Raw genomic sequence first — 15,150 nt, forward strand, 5'->3', positions numbered from 1 at the left:
TAATTGTGTCACAAACAATTTTAACATGTCACATTTTTTTTATTTACTCAAATATAGTTTTGTAATATTTTTTTAAATAAAATTTATTCTAAAAGTAAACTGATTTCATTTTAAAATATTGAACTTGGAATTTTATTACGAACGCTCCATAATACAATACTATATAGACGAAATATAACTCGTCACCATTTCATCTCTTAAATGGAGTTTTACCACTGAATTACTTTTGTCGTTACCCAATCCATTTAATACAATACTATACAATTTTAATGTTGACAGGAGAGGAACACAAAAATAGAGATTTTGTCGTTACCCAATCCATTTAATACAATACTATACAATTTTAATGTTGACAGGAGAGGAACACAAAAATAGAGATTTTGTCGTTACCCAATCCATTTAATACAATACTATACTGACAGGAGAGGAACACAAGAATAGAGATTTTTGACTAGACCATATGAACATCTTGTGGGAGAAGATTGTATTGGATATTTAATTGTTCAAAGATATTCTTCATCTCTAGCATCAGATCAGATTTGCGTCTTAGTTTCTCTCCGTATTGTTGAAAATTCATCGTATGATTAAAATAGAATCCGATCTTGATCTTGTTCACGTTCTCAATCTCCTTCACCACCACATTATGAAACGGATGCCAATGATGTGGATTTTTCTCCAAATACCTTTTGAGTTAGTATATGAAAATTAGGTAAAAAATAATGAAAAGAGAAGAAGGTAAATATAAATATAAATGTTACTTACAATTTGATTCTCTCCTTCATAGCCCCAATCTTTTCCAATGGCGTTTTAAAATCAATTGAGAATTCCATCGAGTCGCCCATATCCGGACTTCTATAGAAATTGCTTATAGGTTTCATGGCTAAAACAGAATTCGGGTAATAAATCTTTTCATTGTCAAACCTTAAGAAAACCGTGTTCAAGATATTCATCTCTTCAACGGTCATTTGAACACCATCAATGACACAACGATCACCAACATCGTAAGGATGCATGACGAATACGAAAATGAGAGCTTCGAAAATGGTCTTGCCGGTGTTCTTGAATATGAAAGCTGCGACGACGAGTTGGGAGGAGAGAAATAAGAGTACTTTTGTTGATGCAATTTCTGTGAGAAGGAGCCAAACGATTGTAACGACAACCACAAGCATCCCTGTAAGAAGTTTGTTCAATTGCTTTACTGCTGTTTTAGTATCTGAAAGTGCGTGTGCCAAGGCCTTGCGACTCTGGTGAGCTTTCACCTGCAACAATAAGCCATTTTTTGTTTGAGCTAGATCAATTGAACAAGTATAATCATGATGATGATTATAAGGATCTCAATGGGACAGACCTTTTCTTGCCAATAACCAGATTCAAGGAATCCCTCTACCACTTTACTTATATATTATAGATATTGAAAAAAAAGAATTCATTAAAATTTATAATTGGATATGTTTATATGAGTGAAATTGAAATTAACATTGAAATTCTAATTTGACTAGAATTCAATTCAATTTTTTGAAAAATTATAAAATTGTAATTCAATCATAAATTCTTATATTTGTAAAAAATAATTTTAATATATATTATATACTATAATAATTAAGTGTTAAGAATTTTTTTTAAGTTTTAATTTTTCTTAAAATAATTATCCGGTTAAAAAAATAATTTAATTTAACATTTAATTTTAAATTCATAAATAAATATCGGTTTAATATATTAACTTCTTAATATATATATATATATATATATATATATATATTAGTTTACTAAATAAAAAAAATGATTATATATTTTAACATTTTAAATAAATAAATAAATAACGATTGAAAACTTTAATCATGTTTTAAATATAAAATAATAAGTTATTTTATTTGAAAAAACATAAAAATAAAATAAAATTTAAAATTACAATTTAAAATTAAAAAATATAATTAAAAACTATAAAATAAAACTAATTTTTAATATTAAATGATCTACCAAGATTAAAAATTAAATTAGACCTTCATTCTAATTTTATTACCAATTCAGTGTTACCTTACATCAAGAATAAATTAAAATAATATGATAGAGGAGAGAATTCATTATATTTATTTGAAGTTATTAAAAATAAATAAATTATATATTATAACTTTTTATTTATTTTTATAAAAAAAAACCACATCAAGTAAGATAATGAGGGTTAACTTCCTATCAATAATAAACTAAGGGCTTGTTCTCCTTGGCCAACTCAAAATAATTTTTAAATCAATCACTTCTCAACAATTACATCACTCAATTCATTAACCAAAATACTAAAATACTCTTTATTTTAAATTATTTTTTTTTTATTTTATTTATATATATCAATACCCTTTAAATCTTTTTACCAAAAATAATCATCACCTCCTCAAAATCATCACCAATCATTATTTATTTTCTCCCTCTAGATTTTTAAAAAAATCTGAATCCAAACAAGGCCTAAGATATTGAATAATAATAATAAATAAAAACTCTGATTTAAAATAATAAAGTAATAAATCAAATCTCTGAAACGGTTCGGATTGGTCCATGTTGGATTGGATAAAGAATAAAAGGGAAAGAATGATGACATGGTTTGTGCTTACCACCCAGTCGGTAAGGGTTTTTCTATCAATCCGACCCGGTTCTGATCCTTCAAGGAGTGGAAACACAGCATCAACCTCTTCCTTTATCATGAATCTCTTCAAATCTTCCTCTTCAATATACCTATTTATTTATATTATTATTAAATTTATTCAAAAAAAATAGTAATTATTATTTACTTACTTGCTTCCTGGTTTGGCAACATTGATGAAGATATGATAAGCAGCAGCAATGGCTTCCATCTCATTAGTTATCTCATTATCCGACCGTTGTTTTTCTCCACCAAAATCAGTAAACCCATTCGAAATTGTCGACAACCCAGAAGTTGAAATCGAATCAACCAAAACTTTCATAGTCCAAGCCGAAACCTTTTCCTGTTTCATCCTATAAAGTTTATTCACATCAATCACTTCTTTCACCTTCGTATCCTTCCCCTTCTTCTTCCTTGGAAAGCTCATCTGACTTGTTGTTTCACTCCCCCCGACAATCTCCATTACCGGCTGCCCTGATAATGTCATCAGAATATAATGATTAAATACAGATTCCTGAATCCTATCGAAAAACGTCTTCACGTGAAACGAAGAAGCGAGAATCTTCAAAAGCAATGTCTTTAACAGCCACGAGAACGAACCCACTAGAAGTGAAACAATCGTCCAGCTTACAAAATCAAGAAACTTGGCACTCTTCGGTGAACGCACCTCTGCTTCGTGTTTAAACAGCAAAAGCCAACAGAGAAGAACCAAACTCAACCATATGAAAACCTGAACACTGTTCTTCAGACCATGAACGAAGTATAAAACTTTCCTTTCGAATAAGAAATTACTTTCGATCAACAGTGCAATGAAATTAATACTCCATTTCGTAACCAGCATTCCAGAGAATGTCACTAGAACAAGAAGACACCATTTCCAGACAACTAATCCCCAGAATACTTTCTTTCTTAATTCATCAACGGTTAAGCTAGCAATCAGATTACCCATTAAGCAAAGGAATACAATCCATTCAAGCAACACTTTTATCTTAACCCTCTTATACTTAAGCTTACGATATCTACTAACCTTCTTGTAAATCGCCGCACCATCGTCTTCTCCGGCGGCGACACCTCCCGGCGACGCAATTAGTGGCGTCTTTGGAGTGGATACATAGAGAGTGTTGGTCCTGCCGGACTGCACTGAATTTGCAGGGGAGGTTGAGAAATATCTCTGGTCGGAAGAATCGATTTCTTCGAGCAGACTGGGATCCATGGGAAGAGGTTGTTCGCCAAATCTGGATTTGGGTTTTGAGAGAAGTGAGCGAGTGAGAGATTTGCGGGGAGTGGGGATTTTCGGGACGTCGTCATCGGAGATAGAAATGATGACTGCTTCGCCGGAACCGGGAGAAGGGCATGTGGGTCTGTTGGTCATGCTGATTTCACCGAGCTGAAGAGATTTTCGGTCTGAATCCATGGAAGCTGGCAGAGAATTGGTGGAGGAAATGCTTAATAATAATGCCATTGCACGTCAAGTTAAATCATGAAAATAATTAAAAGTGAATGTCGGGGGAAAGTGAGGCAGAAGAAAGAGGGTAGTTACTAAGCATGTCATGACCACAAAAATAAAAAATCTTTCATTTTCACTTCAGGTGAAAAACCAGTCGGCAGTGACCACCCAGGAAGAAGAATGTAGAAGAACACGAAGAAGAGGAAGAAGGAAAAAGAAAGAATCCAGCTTTCTGCAATTTAAATGCCTTCCCAGGCCTTATTTGAAATGTATACATTATTCTGATTTAATTATTGTTTTTTTTCAAATTCAATTATATATATTTTTTATAATGAATTAATTCTTATTAAATTAAAATAGGAGTTACATGTGAGAAATTAATTAATAAATAATATAAGATAACATTTATAAAATCAAAATTAATAAAGGATAATTTAAATATCAAATTGCATAAACAATTTACAAAATCAAAACTCACAATAGAAAAGATCCAACGATTATGCAATTTATTGAAAATTTATCTAAAGACGAACTCATTTGAGTTATTGAAGCATAACTGTTGAAGTAAAGCAAGTCGAACAAACCAATAAAACTATGTCGGAAGAATCTCTACAAAAAATTATGAGCGACAATTAAAATTATCATTACCCAAGGGTTCGTATGCAACGTCGGAAAAGATCTGCCAAGTGAAAACCGAACTGATGAAAAATCGATCAAAATAATTATAAATTGACTGAAACAAATTTTAGACGGTTCAAAATTTTATGTACCGACCATGGCCAATTAGGTTGACGATTTATATAATAAAAAACTAACAGTTTATATAATAAAACTGATGTTTTAACTGACTGTGTATCATGTTTTTTTGATATATTTATAACTTTATGTCTTTCTAGTCTACTATTAATGATGAACATAGTATTTATTGTTCAGATTCAAATTCTGACACACATATTTATTATTTTGTATATATTTGTTATTTTTTAACTATTAAACTATCGACCAAACCGATTTTATAGCCAATCAAAACGAGTCAATCTTTAACCGCCAATCGACGGATTAAGATTTTGAAAAACGACAACAACAGTTGATATGATTTTTTTTTATAAAAAAAACCGATCGAATCGAATCATTTACGTCCTTGAAACAATTTAGTTAGTTAAATATTAATAATGTCAAACTTATTTTTATATATATATATAGTAAACATTAAAAAGAAAGTTATTTTTTTTAAAAAATTATTTAAATAATTCTTATCAAATAAGGGAAAAAAAATATAACAAGATCTTAGACATCTATTAGTGGTATGGTCAAGATCTACATCATTTATTATTGGGTCATCCTATGGTTGCTATGATTTACATTTTATTCTATTGTGTGGCTTAGATGACTCTTCAATGTGCATCATACATATATTCATATTGACATTATTGAATGTGCATTCTGCCAAGGACTTCAACCCAACCCAACCCACCCAAACCAATTATTCTATACATTGAAAAATAGCCAAATAAGTGAATTCCAAACAAATCCCCATCATCCATATACCTTTATTCAACAAAAGTGTGATTTAAATATTATAATAATAATAAATGTTATTTATAAAAGTAACTAAATAGTCATTTTAAACAAACATATATAAGAATAAACACTAATATATCTACAATATTAATGTGATTCACACATTTTGTACAACCCTATACCTTGTGTTTTGTTTTTTAATGATCAATATAAATTAAATGATTTTTTTTACTTTTTTTGTTTTAACTTTTTTATATAACAGTTCTCTAAGCCTGGTCTGGTTTGAAGTTTGTGAGAATAAAATTTTTGATACTAAAAAAAACAGGGAATTTGATCAAATGACTCTGAGAAAATGGTCATTTTCATTTTTAATCATACTAAAGTCACTTTTTTTTTTTTTACTTTTTTTTTAAATTTTTTCTATTTTTACCCTTACTAACCTTTATTTTCTTCATTCTTTTCCTTTTTTCTCTTTCTTCCCGTTTCATTCTCCCTCTTTTCCCCCCGCTACGGTTGCTCCCCTCCCAAGCCAAGTCCCAGCCTGACGAGTGACGATCGCCAAGCCCCAGCCAGACTTTTGTTTTTGCCAAGCCCCTCTCAGGTTCTTTCAAATTATATTCTTATTTTCTCGTTCTAATCACGCTGAATGCAAACCTGTATTCAAGATTACTTTTAGGGGTTTAGTTAGGGTTGAAATGCTTATTATTATGATGACCGGTTTCTATTCTATTCTTATATGCTCAACAAACATTAATGCAAGATTACTTTTAGGGTTTTAGGGTTTAAGGTTTAGTTAGGGTTGAAATGCGTTAAGTTCTATGCTTAGTTTTACTATTTTAGAATAATGAATGACAATTGAATTGCGTGGATCTTGGGGGTGGGGCGTGGGGGTAGTGCGTGGATCGTGGGAGTGAGGCGTGGGCTTGGACGTGGATTCAATTGCAATTCAATTGCGTACCACACAATATGTAAAACTAATTTACTAAACTTATTAATAAGTGTGCATAGCTCAGTTGGGACAGTGTCATACTGAAGATTTGAAGGACATCTCTTGTAGAACAGAGTGATGATATATATAAGCATTGAAATGATTTTGATATGTATGAATTATTCTTTCAAAAGAGTTGTGTGTACAATTTGATTTAAATTGAATTTTGTTAATTTATGTTTTGATACTATCTCATATATTATTCTCCTACTCATCTATGACTAATGCAGGCCACATTGATCAACAAATGCCAATTTTCAATACCATTTGACAAATCACAGAATATATGAGTAATTAAGGGTTCTTGTCAGTCATCATACACATAACATATTTATGAATGTTGAAGTATATGAGTGCTTTTAATCTTGGGTCATACCAAATATGCTATTCAAATATGTAAAACATCTAGTCAAGAAAAAATGGGGAATAAATAAAGCAGATGGTTAAAAGGTTTATATCTAATACCAACATATATAATGTCAACAATTCTTACAGGACAAAACAAAAGTAGCAAGGAGTTTTTGTGTTCTTATCAAGGCTCATAGTTAGCCTCTTAGCAAAAGCCGCAAGGAGTTTTTGTGTTTTTATCAAAGCCCATAGTTAGCCTCTTAATTTCTCCAGCTCGGGAGAACAACTCATAAACTTGCTCTTTGGTGGTGTAAAATGACATGTTCCCAACATAAAGAGTAATAGACGTTTGTAGTGCCTCATTAAATTCTTCTTGAGTTCTTGAAAATTTCCTATCTCGACCCACACCCAAGCCCAAGCCCCACGCCCACGCCCCACGCCCACGCACCATCCCACGCATTACCTCACGCCCCACGCACAACCCCCACGCCCCACCCCCACGCACTACCCCCCACGCCCTACGCTCAACCCCCACGTCCCACCCCCAGGATCCACGCAATTCAATTGTCATTCAGATTATTCTAAAACAGTAAAACTAAGCATAGAACTAACGCATTTCAACCCTAACTAAACCATAAACCATAAAAGTAATCTTGCATTCATGTTTGTTCAGCATGTAAAAATAGAATAGAAACCGGTCATCATAATAATAAGCATTTCAACCCTAACTAAACCTTAAACTAAAACTCTAAAAGTAATCTTGAATACAGGTTTGCATTCAGCATGATTAGAACGAGAAAACAAGAATATAATTTGAAAAAACCCGAGAGGGTCTTGGCGAAAACGAAAGTCCGGCTGGGGCTTGAGAGCAAGAAAACGAAAGTTCGGTTGGGGCTTGGCGATCGTCACTCGTCCGGCTGGGGCTGGGCTTGGGAGAGGGGAGCAACCGTCGCCGGGGAAAAGAGGGAGAATGAAACGAAAAGAAAGGAAGAAAAAGAAAAAAAAAAAAAAGGTTAGTAAGGATAAAAGAGAATTTTTTTTAAAAAAAACTAAAAATAATAAAAAAAAGTGAATTTAGTAAGGTTAAAAATGAGAATGATCCTTTTTCATGGTCGATTGATCAAATTTTAAAAAAACATTTAAAATATATTCAAACTTTACCCGACCCGGTAGATCCGGCCCTTTCTAGATTGACAAATCCGTCATCAGAAGAGACCTCTGCAACTGCAAGTCGGCGATCCAGCAATCCGGCGAGAGAAGAACGGGAACCGTGGGCGACCAAATCTCCGTTAAGTACAAGCTTTTCCGGCACCGGACCAAAGCTCCGTTTTCCTCTTCCTCTACAAACAGGTTAGATTCTGGTCTGATTTTGCTTCATCGCCCTTTCTTAACATGTGAAGAAGAAGAAGCTCATGAATGCAACAAAAGTAGTAGCAGTAGTAATCTACAAGAATTTTCGTTGTTTCTCAGCCTCTTCCGATTCCTCCATTCCAATCAAATGGATCTCTCCACTTCAGTTCCTCAAAACCACTTCTGCGAAATCAGTTCCTCCTATCGAACTCGGTACCATCCTTTTAGATGCTCATAGGAAATCCACGTTTATCTCTCATTCAAACGCAGTGAAAATGATTCAACATGAAAAAGATCCTCAGCTCGCCCTAGATATCTTCAACAAGGTATCAAAACAAAAGGGTTTTTCTCACAATAACGCTACCTATTTCGTTATCCTTGAAAAGCTCGGCCGTTTCAGAAAATTTCAAGCCATCAATTCCATTCTTGCTCAAATGAGATATGAAACTTGTAGATTTGAAGAAGGTATATTCATCAATCTCATGAAGCATTTCTTCAGAGCTTCCTTGTATGATGAAATGATTCAGATGTTTGATACAATCCAACCTATCGTTCGCCAAAAGCCCACGCTTAAAGCTATCAGCACATGTCTCAATTTATTAGTGGAATCAAATCAGATCCATTTGATTCAGAGTTTTCTCTTGAATGTGAAGAAGAATCTCAATTTAGAACCTAATACATGCATATTCAACATCTTTGTAAAATATCACTGCAAGAGAGGTGATCCTGAATCTGCTTTTCAAATGTTGGAAGAGATGAAGAAGAATGTAGATTCCTATCCAAACCTGATCACCTATTCAACTCTAATGGATGGATTTTGCAAAATTGGTAAACTTAAAGAAGCAATAGATTTATTCGAGGAAATGCTCTCTGGAAACCAGTTCTTGCCCGATGCACTGACATACAATGTTCTGATCAAAGGTTTTTGTCAATGGGGAAAAGTTGATCGCGCCAAGAACATCATGGATTTCATGAAAAACAACGGTTGTCAGCCAAACCTATTCAATTATTCAACCTTAATGACTGGTCTCTGCAGCGAAGGAAGATTGGAGGAGGCAACAGCAATGTTCGACGAAATGAAGAAGATTGGCGTGAAACCAGACACGATCAGCTACACCACTTTAGTCGATACATTATGCAAAATGGGGAAAATCGAAGAAGCAAAGTTATTGCTCGAAGAAATGAAAGAAAACGAATGCAGAGCAGATACAGTTACTTTTAACGTGGTATTGGGTGGTTTGTGTAGAAATTTTCGATTCGAGGAGGCTCTTGAGATGCTGTATAGGCTACCTAATGCTGGTATTCAACTGAATAAAGGGAGTTATAGGATTGTTTTGAATAGATTGTGTAAGGAAAGTGAATTAGAAAGGGCAGTTGAATTGTTGGGGCTAATGTTGAGCAGGGGAATCAAACCACATTTCGCGACTTCAAACGAGTTGATAGTTAAACTCAGTGAGGATGGGAGAGTGGCCGATGCTATGATGGTTTTGTGTGATTTAGTTGAGGTGGGGTTCAAACCCGAGGTTGAATCGTGGTCTTCTTTGGTTGAGTCTGTGTGTCGGGAGAGAAAACTCTTGCCTATGTTTGAACTACTTGACGAACTTTTTGAATGATTTATGGCAATGGTTTGGTTGTTTCTTGTATGAATTCTTTTATAAATAAAAATGTGTTATTCAGAATGAACTAATTTTGAAATAATAAAAAACATTAAGTAATAATTCTCTTATTTATATGTTACTTTTTATTAGAAAGACACTTTTGAAATTATTTTTATTTGTTTTTTTTAGAATTCTATTGTATTAGATTGATAATTATTTTTATTTATATGGTTTTTTTGAACCTTACTAGCCACATCTTTAGAAAAGTTGATCTTTAGAGTAGTGGAGTAATTGTCCCATTTTGAATCTACATTCTTTTGACATAGTCTCTCAACAAATAGTGCAATTTAGTGTCTTTTTAATTGATTTGTATATTTGGAATGAACAATCAATTTAGTAGGCTAGAAAAATCTTTTTGGTCCAATCTAATACAATTATATTTAAAAAAAATAATAATAATAAATAATTATATTGTGATGGTGTGACTTGATATTTTAAAAATCACTCTTATCACGTGTTACTTTTAGTGAGTTATCACGTTCTTATAACTCAAATACATTAATTATTGACTAACTAAACACTGTAAGATGTTTCAATATTTTAAAAAAAAAATATATCATGTATGGGTTATTTGACCTTTAGTCATTGAGGAAACTATTTGATTATTTTAATCTTTAATACTTTTATGGTCAATGAAATTGTTCCAAAGTACCAAAAATGAAATTGTTTTTAAGTATTAAAAATGAAATTTTCTTAAGTACCAAAAATGAAATTGATGTGTGAGACCAAGTTTCCACACTATTAAAATTAGAAAAGTCCTCCAATATCTAAAAATTAAGCTTATAAATAAAGGACAAGATCTCCATTCTCCACACCAAATCATTTAAACCAACAAAATTATTAATAATCACATGGCAGAAACAAAAACAGCTGTTGATCAGCAAAGGTAACAATTAAACCTTAATACTAATTGTTCTATTTGTTTAACTAATAAGCTGATAATTGTCTCCAATCCATATTGCAGCAGAATAGCAGTTGTAACAGGAGGCAATGGAGGAATAGGGTTTGAGATATGCAAACAATTGGCAATGGAAGGACTCACTGTAATTCTTACATCCAGAGACCAGCAAAAGGGGATTGAAGCTGTAAAAAATATCAACAAAAATAATATAAGATTCTATCAGCTCGATGTAACAGATCCTCATAGCATTGCTTCATTAGCAAACTACATCACAACCCAATTCGGCAAGCTCGATATATTGGTAAAATGTTGTTTTTTTCCTTAGCAAACTTAAGAATATGAATATGATAACAATAAGGAAGTAATACATGTTGCAGGTTAACAATTCTGGAGTTCTTGGAACCACAATAGATACAGATTTATTAGAAAGATTGGGTTTCAAGGCTGGTGATGTAAGTATGAAAACTCCAACACATGAGTTCTTATCCTAATATAGTCTTTGAATAACTTAATTGACATTTCCAAATTAAGTAAAATTTATATTCTTAATTGGCTGGTTATTTATATACAGGCTTCCTACGAAAATGCAATGTTGTTACTAAAGTCTATGAAGCAAACTTATGATAACGCAAAAGTGTGTGTAGAAACCAACTACTATGGAGTCAAGCATGTCACAAAAGCTCTCATTCCTCTTCTTCGCCTCTCTGCGAAGCCGACAATAGTCAATGTCTCATCAGTAACAGGAAAACTTGAGGTAAGTACAATTCAAACATACCATATAATAAAGCCACATTGAATGAAACATGAATGGCACTTTTGTGCAGAATGTTACAAACGAAAGGGCAAGGGCGGTGTTGAGTGAAGTGGATGATCTGACAGAAGAGAAAATCGACGAGATAGTGGAAGAATTTCTAAAGGATGCAGAAGAGGATAAGATAGAGAGCAAAGGTTGGCCAAATAACTTATCTGCATACACGGTTTCAAAGGCTGCTCAAAATGGCTATGCAAGAGTCTTAGCCAGAGATGTACCAGATTTAATCATAAATTCAGTGTGTCCTGGCTATACTCAAACAGGCCTAAATGGGCATCAAGGGGAACATAGTGCTGAAGTTGGAGCAAAAGGTCCGGTCATGCTGGCTTTAAACCCTCCCAGTGGTTGTTCTGGCTTCTTCTTCAATCAGACTCAAATATCAGAATTCTGATATAAACAACACACAAGGAGGACTCTGGAGTGTGCCGTAAATTAAATAAAGATTTAAGCTTTATCATTATGTTGTGTTTTATGTTCCTAATGCTTATCCAGCTGCAAAAGCATCTTGGGACTCTTTCATTGTTTCGTTTATGTGTGTTTCCCTAATTTTCAGAATAATATATTCTTCAATATCTCATAATCTAGAACAAGATTAAAATTTGAATCTACTTTCAATGAATTCAGATAGAAAATACATACAATTGCCCATGAAAGAAGTACATACATACTTTATATTTGTTCTATCTGCATGTACCCTTCTTCTTCTGCTTCTACTTCTTTATACCTCTCCATAGTGTTTGGAAATGCCAATAATTTGAGCAATAAATATATATAAGTATGCAAATAACAATTAAATAGTTTTCTCTATTTTGAAATAAGGGCACATGAAGACTCCAAAGGATATGCCAATATATGTTAGGTATAAATTAATGTAAGAGATGGCATCTCATCCATTACTTAAAAAAAAACTTGCAAATCTGAGTAAAAAGTTGACTTTTACAATGATATATGATTTAAGGTAGATTAAATTAACATCTAACATTTATTATTAAAAATAAATAATTATCAGTTAATTTAAGAAGTAAACAACCTCACATTAATGATACCATAAAAAAAAATAGGGACACTCTTTGAAAATAAAACTCTTAATCAATCTAGAAGGTCAAACTTTATTCTCAAGAAAATTCATGATTTTTTTCAAACCAAATCCTGTAATATATTTGAAAACAGTTCATCTTGGGATAGTTGTCTACCCTAGGAACTTACTTAGTTTAGAGAAAAAAATAAATAAATTTTGATGTTAACACTTATTTTATATATATATATATATATATATATATATATATATATATATATATATATATATATATATATATATATATATATATATATATATATATATATTTAATAAGAATATTGATTAAATAAAATAATTTTCTAAAACATGACTTAATTATACATTTTTTAAGTTTTTTTTTTTGTTCAAATTCAACTTTACCAATAATTTCAATTATTTTTAACAAGACAATAAAAAGTTGAACTCATTTATTATCAACCAAACTTGTCTGTGTGATTTCTAGTCACAAAAAAAAATCATTAAGCAACTGCAATATAACTGTGATTTAATTTGGACACATTTTATTTGTGAATTGCATATACATATACATATACATATATATATATATATATATATATATATAATTATTTACTTATTTATATTCGCAAGAGTTTACCTAAATCAGAATCTTAAAATTTTAAGAATTCCTAACTTATTTTGTAATAATTTGATTTTTCTCTGCAACAATAGTGTACTAATGAAAACATTCACAATTTGAAAAAATAAAATATATGTTTACATGTATATGAAAAAAAATCTTGCTTATATTAGAAAGAAAAAAGGAAAATAGGATAAAGTATAAGAATTTTAATTGTCATTATATTTGTTGAAGGGTCATTTAAGTGGAGAAAATGAATATAAATGGGATCAATGTTTGCATATTAATGTGTGCATTAGGTAGGTTCATTTCTTTTGGTATCTTTAATCTTTCAAATCTTTGTCAATTGGCTGGCTATATATATATATAGTAGTTAGTGGATAATAGCCACTGAAGGTGCCTATGATAGTTTTAAGTGTTAAGACAGACAGACCACCTAGAATTCTATCTTTTACAGCAAAATACAAATCCTAATATATATATGTTTCAGACATCTTCCTCTTACACTAACTCAAAACTACCTCTTCTTCTACCCTGGGAAACAAGTAAAACCTTACGTAACCAATCTCGGCGATTTCGTATTCCACACGCATAGGCAGCAGCTGTGACGCAGACACGCGGATGGTAACAGTTTTTGATAGTGAGTTTGCCTTGGTTAAAGATTTAAATTGCTTGAGGGAAAATGTCAATGAAACTGGCTGGTTTTTTGAATCGTGACATGGTAATCCCCACGGATGGCATCGGAGGAAGATGCTGGTTATCAATTACCAACAGATTCATCTCAAAAACGGCCTTTGCCCCAGCTTCAATTTCACAATCAAACCGAAAAAGAAACAATTAAAGTTAAAACACAAGTAGATTGAGGAGCATAATAAGGCAATATTACATGAACAAATATTGTTTGTTTGTTAATAGATTACAGATACTTACATGGTCGATTGGAAATGAAGGTAACAGTGTCGTTTTTGGGGCGGTGGTTCGTAGTCTTCTTCAAGGTGATGACATTTTGAAAGCCCTCCAATGTCAACATTTTGGCCAAGGCTTTGATATCCATGCCCATGGAAATGTTGCCGTCACATTGATAGTGTTCAAACTTATCCGGTCTTAGGTGAAGGCTTTCATCAATGGCTTCTGCAGCAGAAGGAGGTTTAGAAGTGAGGTTAAATGGAAGTCTACTGAAGAAAGTTATAGATGCAATCAAGGGAACAGTAGAGTAGAGACTGCTAATTTCAACTTTTCTGGTCTCTGCTCTGCTCTGTCTCTCCGGTCCATGAACTCTAGCTTTCTTCTTTTGTGGATATTCATCTAAGTCTACTGAAACATAAACTCTAGAAGGAAGAAAGGGAACATAAGTCTAATGAAACAAACCCACAAAAGAAGAAAGCTAAGAGACTGAGCAGAGGCCGAGAAGTCGAAATTAGCAGTCTCTACTGTTTCCTGCATCTATAACTTTCTTCTCAGTAGACTTCATTTTATTTGTCAATTGCATATATATTATATTTTAGCTATTTATTTATTTATTTATTTATTTATTTATGTGTTTTGTTAAATTTTTTTAACGATTTTATATTTGAGTTCACTTACTATATTTCCATTAATATCTCTGTTAATTGTGATTTATTATTATTATTATTGATAATGCTTAATGTATTTTTTATTTTCTTACACTGCCAAACCATATGGGACTTTTGAATTGTATATTTAAGTATTTTTTTAGTTTTGCGATTTTCTCAAAATAAAATTAATAATCATAATATTATTGACCCATTTTGAATTTACATTCTTTTGACATATATATAGTCTCTCCAACGTACCGTGCAAAGTCTAACTATTATCAAC

General features: G+C 32.1%; 3 protein-coding genes across 4 annotated transcripts; 2 read left to right on the forward strand and 1 right to left on the reverse strand.

The window, feature by feature from the left end:
* Positions 1-190: 190 nt before the first annotated feature.
* LOC124927743 (mechanosensitive ion channel protein 10-like) lies at positions 191-4,220 on the reverse strand. Its single transcript, XM_047468207.1, has 4 exons — positions 2,785-4,220; positions 2,604-2,724; positions 763-1,259; positions 191-683 (listed from the first exon to the last, which is right to left on the reverse strand). Exons 1-4 carry the CDS (start codon positions 4,092-4,094, stop codon positions 452-454), a joined length of 2,160 nt encoding a protein of 719 aa, XP_047324163.1. The 5' UTR covers positions 4,095-4,220; the 3' UTR covers positions 191-451.
* A 3,903-nt stretch (positions 4,221-8,123) lies between these two features.
* LOC124925380 (pentatricopeptide repeat-containing protein At5g18475) lies at positions 8,124-9,929 on the forward strand. Its single transcript, XM_047465369.1, has one exon. The coding sequence runs from the start codon at positions 8,349-8,351 to the stop codon at positions 9,897-9,899; it is 1,551 nt and encodes a 516-aa protein (XP_047321325.1). The 5' UTR covers positions 8,124-8,348; the 3' UTR covers positions 9,900-9,929.
* Positions 9,930-10,732: 803 nt separating this feature from the next.
* Positions 10,733-12,260, forward strand: LOC124927576 (salutaridine reductase-like). Of its 2 annotated transcripts, none has more exons than XM_047468019.1 (5): positions 10,733-10,830; positions 10,909-11,146; positions 11,223-11,297; positions 11,417-11,599; positions 11,670-12,260. In XM_047468019.1, exons 1-5 carry the CDS (start codon positions 10,796-10,798, stop codon positions 12,045-12,047), a joined length of 909 nt encoding a protein of 302 aa, XP_047323975.1. In that variant the 5' UTR covers positions 10,733-10,795; the 3' UTR covers positions 12,048-12,260. The 2 variants fall into 2 exon arrangements, with proteins under 2 accessions (XP_047323975.1, XP_047323976.1); XM_047468020.1 differs by having other exon boundaries at positions 10,754-10,830; positions 10,912-11,146.
* The last annotated feature ends 2,890 nt before the right edge of the window (positions 12,261-15,150 follow it).

This window comes from Impatiens glandulifera, chromosome 2 (assembly GCF_907164915.1).
Source record: "Impatiens glandulifera chromosome 2, dImpGla2.1, whole genome shotgun sequence".
NCBI lineage: Eukaryota > Viridiplantae > Streptophyta > Magnoliopsida > Ericales > Balsaminaceae > Impatiens > Impatiens glandulifera.

Excerpts from the sequence above, each read along its gene's own strand:
- LOC124927576 (XM_047468019.1), top strand. The coding sequence starts at position 10,796 with ATGGCAGAAACAAAAACAGCTGTTGATCAGCAAAG. Across the intron at positions 10,831-10,908 it reads ACAGCTGTTGATCAGCAAAG|CAGAATAGCAGTTGTAACAG; the intron begins GTAACAATTAAA and ends TCCATATTGCAG. Across the intron at positions 11,600-11,669 it reads CAGTAACAGGAAAACTTGAG|AATGTTACAAACGAAAGGGC; the intron begins GTAAGTACAATT and ends ACTTTTGTGCAG.
- LOC124925380 (XM_047465369.1), top strand. The coding sequence starts at position 8,349 with ATGAATGCAACAAAAGTAGTAGCAGTAGTAATCTACAAGAATTTTCGT.
- LOC124927743 (XM_047468207.1), bottom strand. The coding sequence starts at position 4,094 with ATGGCATTATTATTAAGCATTTCCTCCACCAATTCTCTGCCAGCTTCC. Across the intron at positions 2,725-2,784 it reads GTTGCCAAACCAGGAAGCAA|GTATATTGAAGAGGAAGATT; the intron begins GTAAGTAAATAA and ends ATAAATAAATAG. Across the intron at positions 684-762 it reads ATGAAGGAGAGAATCAAATT|GTATTTGGAGAAAAATCCAC; the intron begins GTAAGTAACATT and ends CTAACTCAAAAG.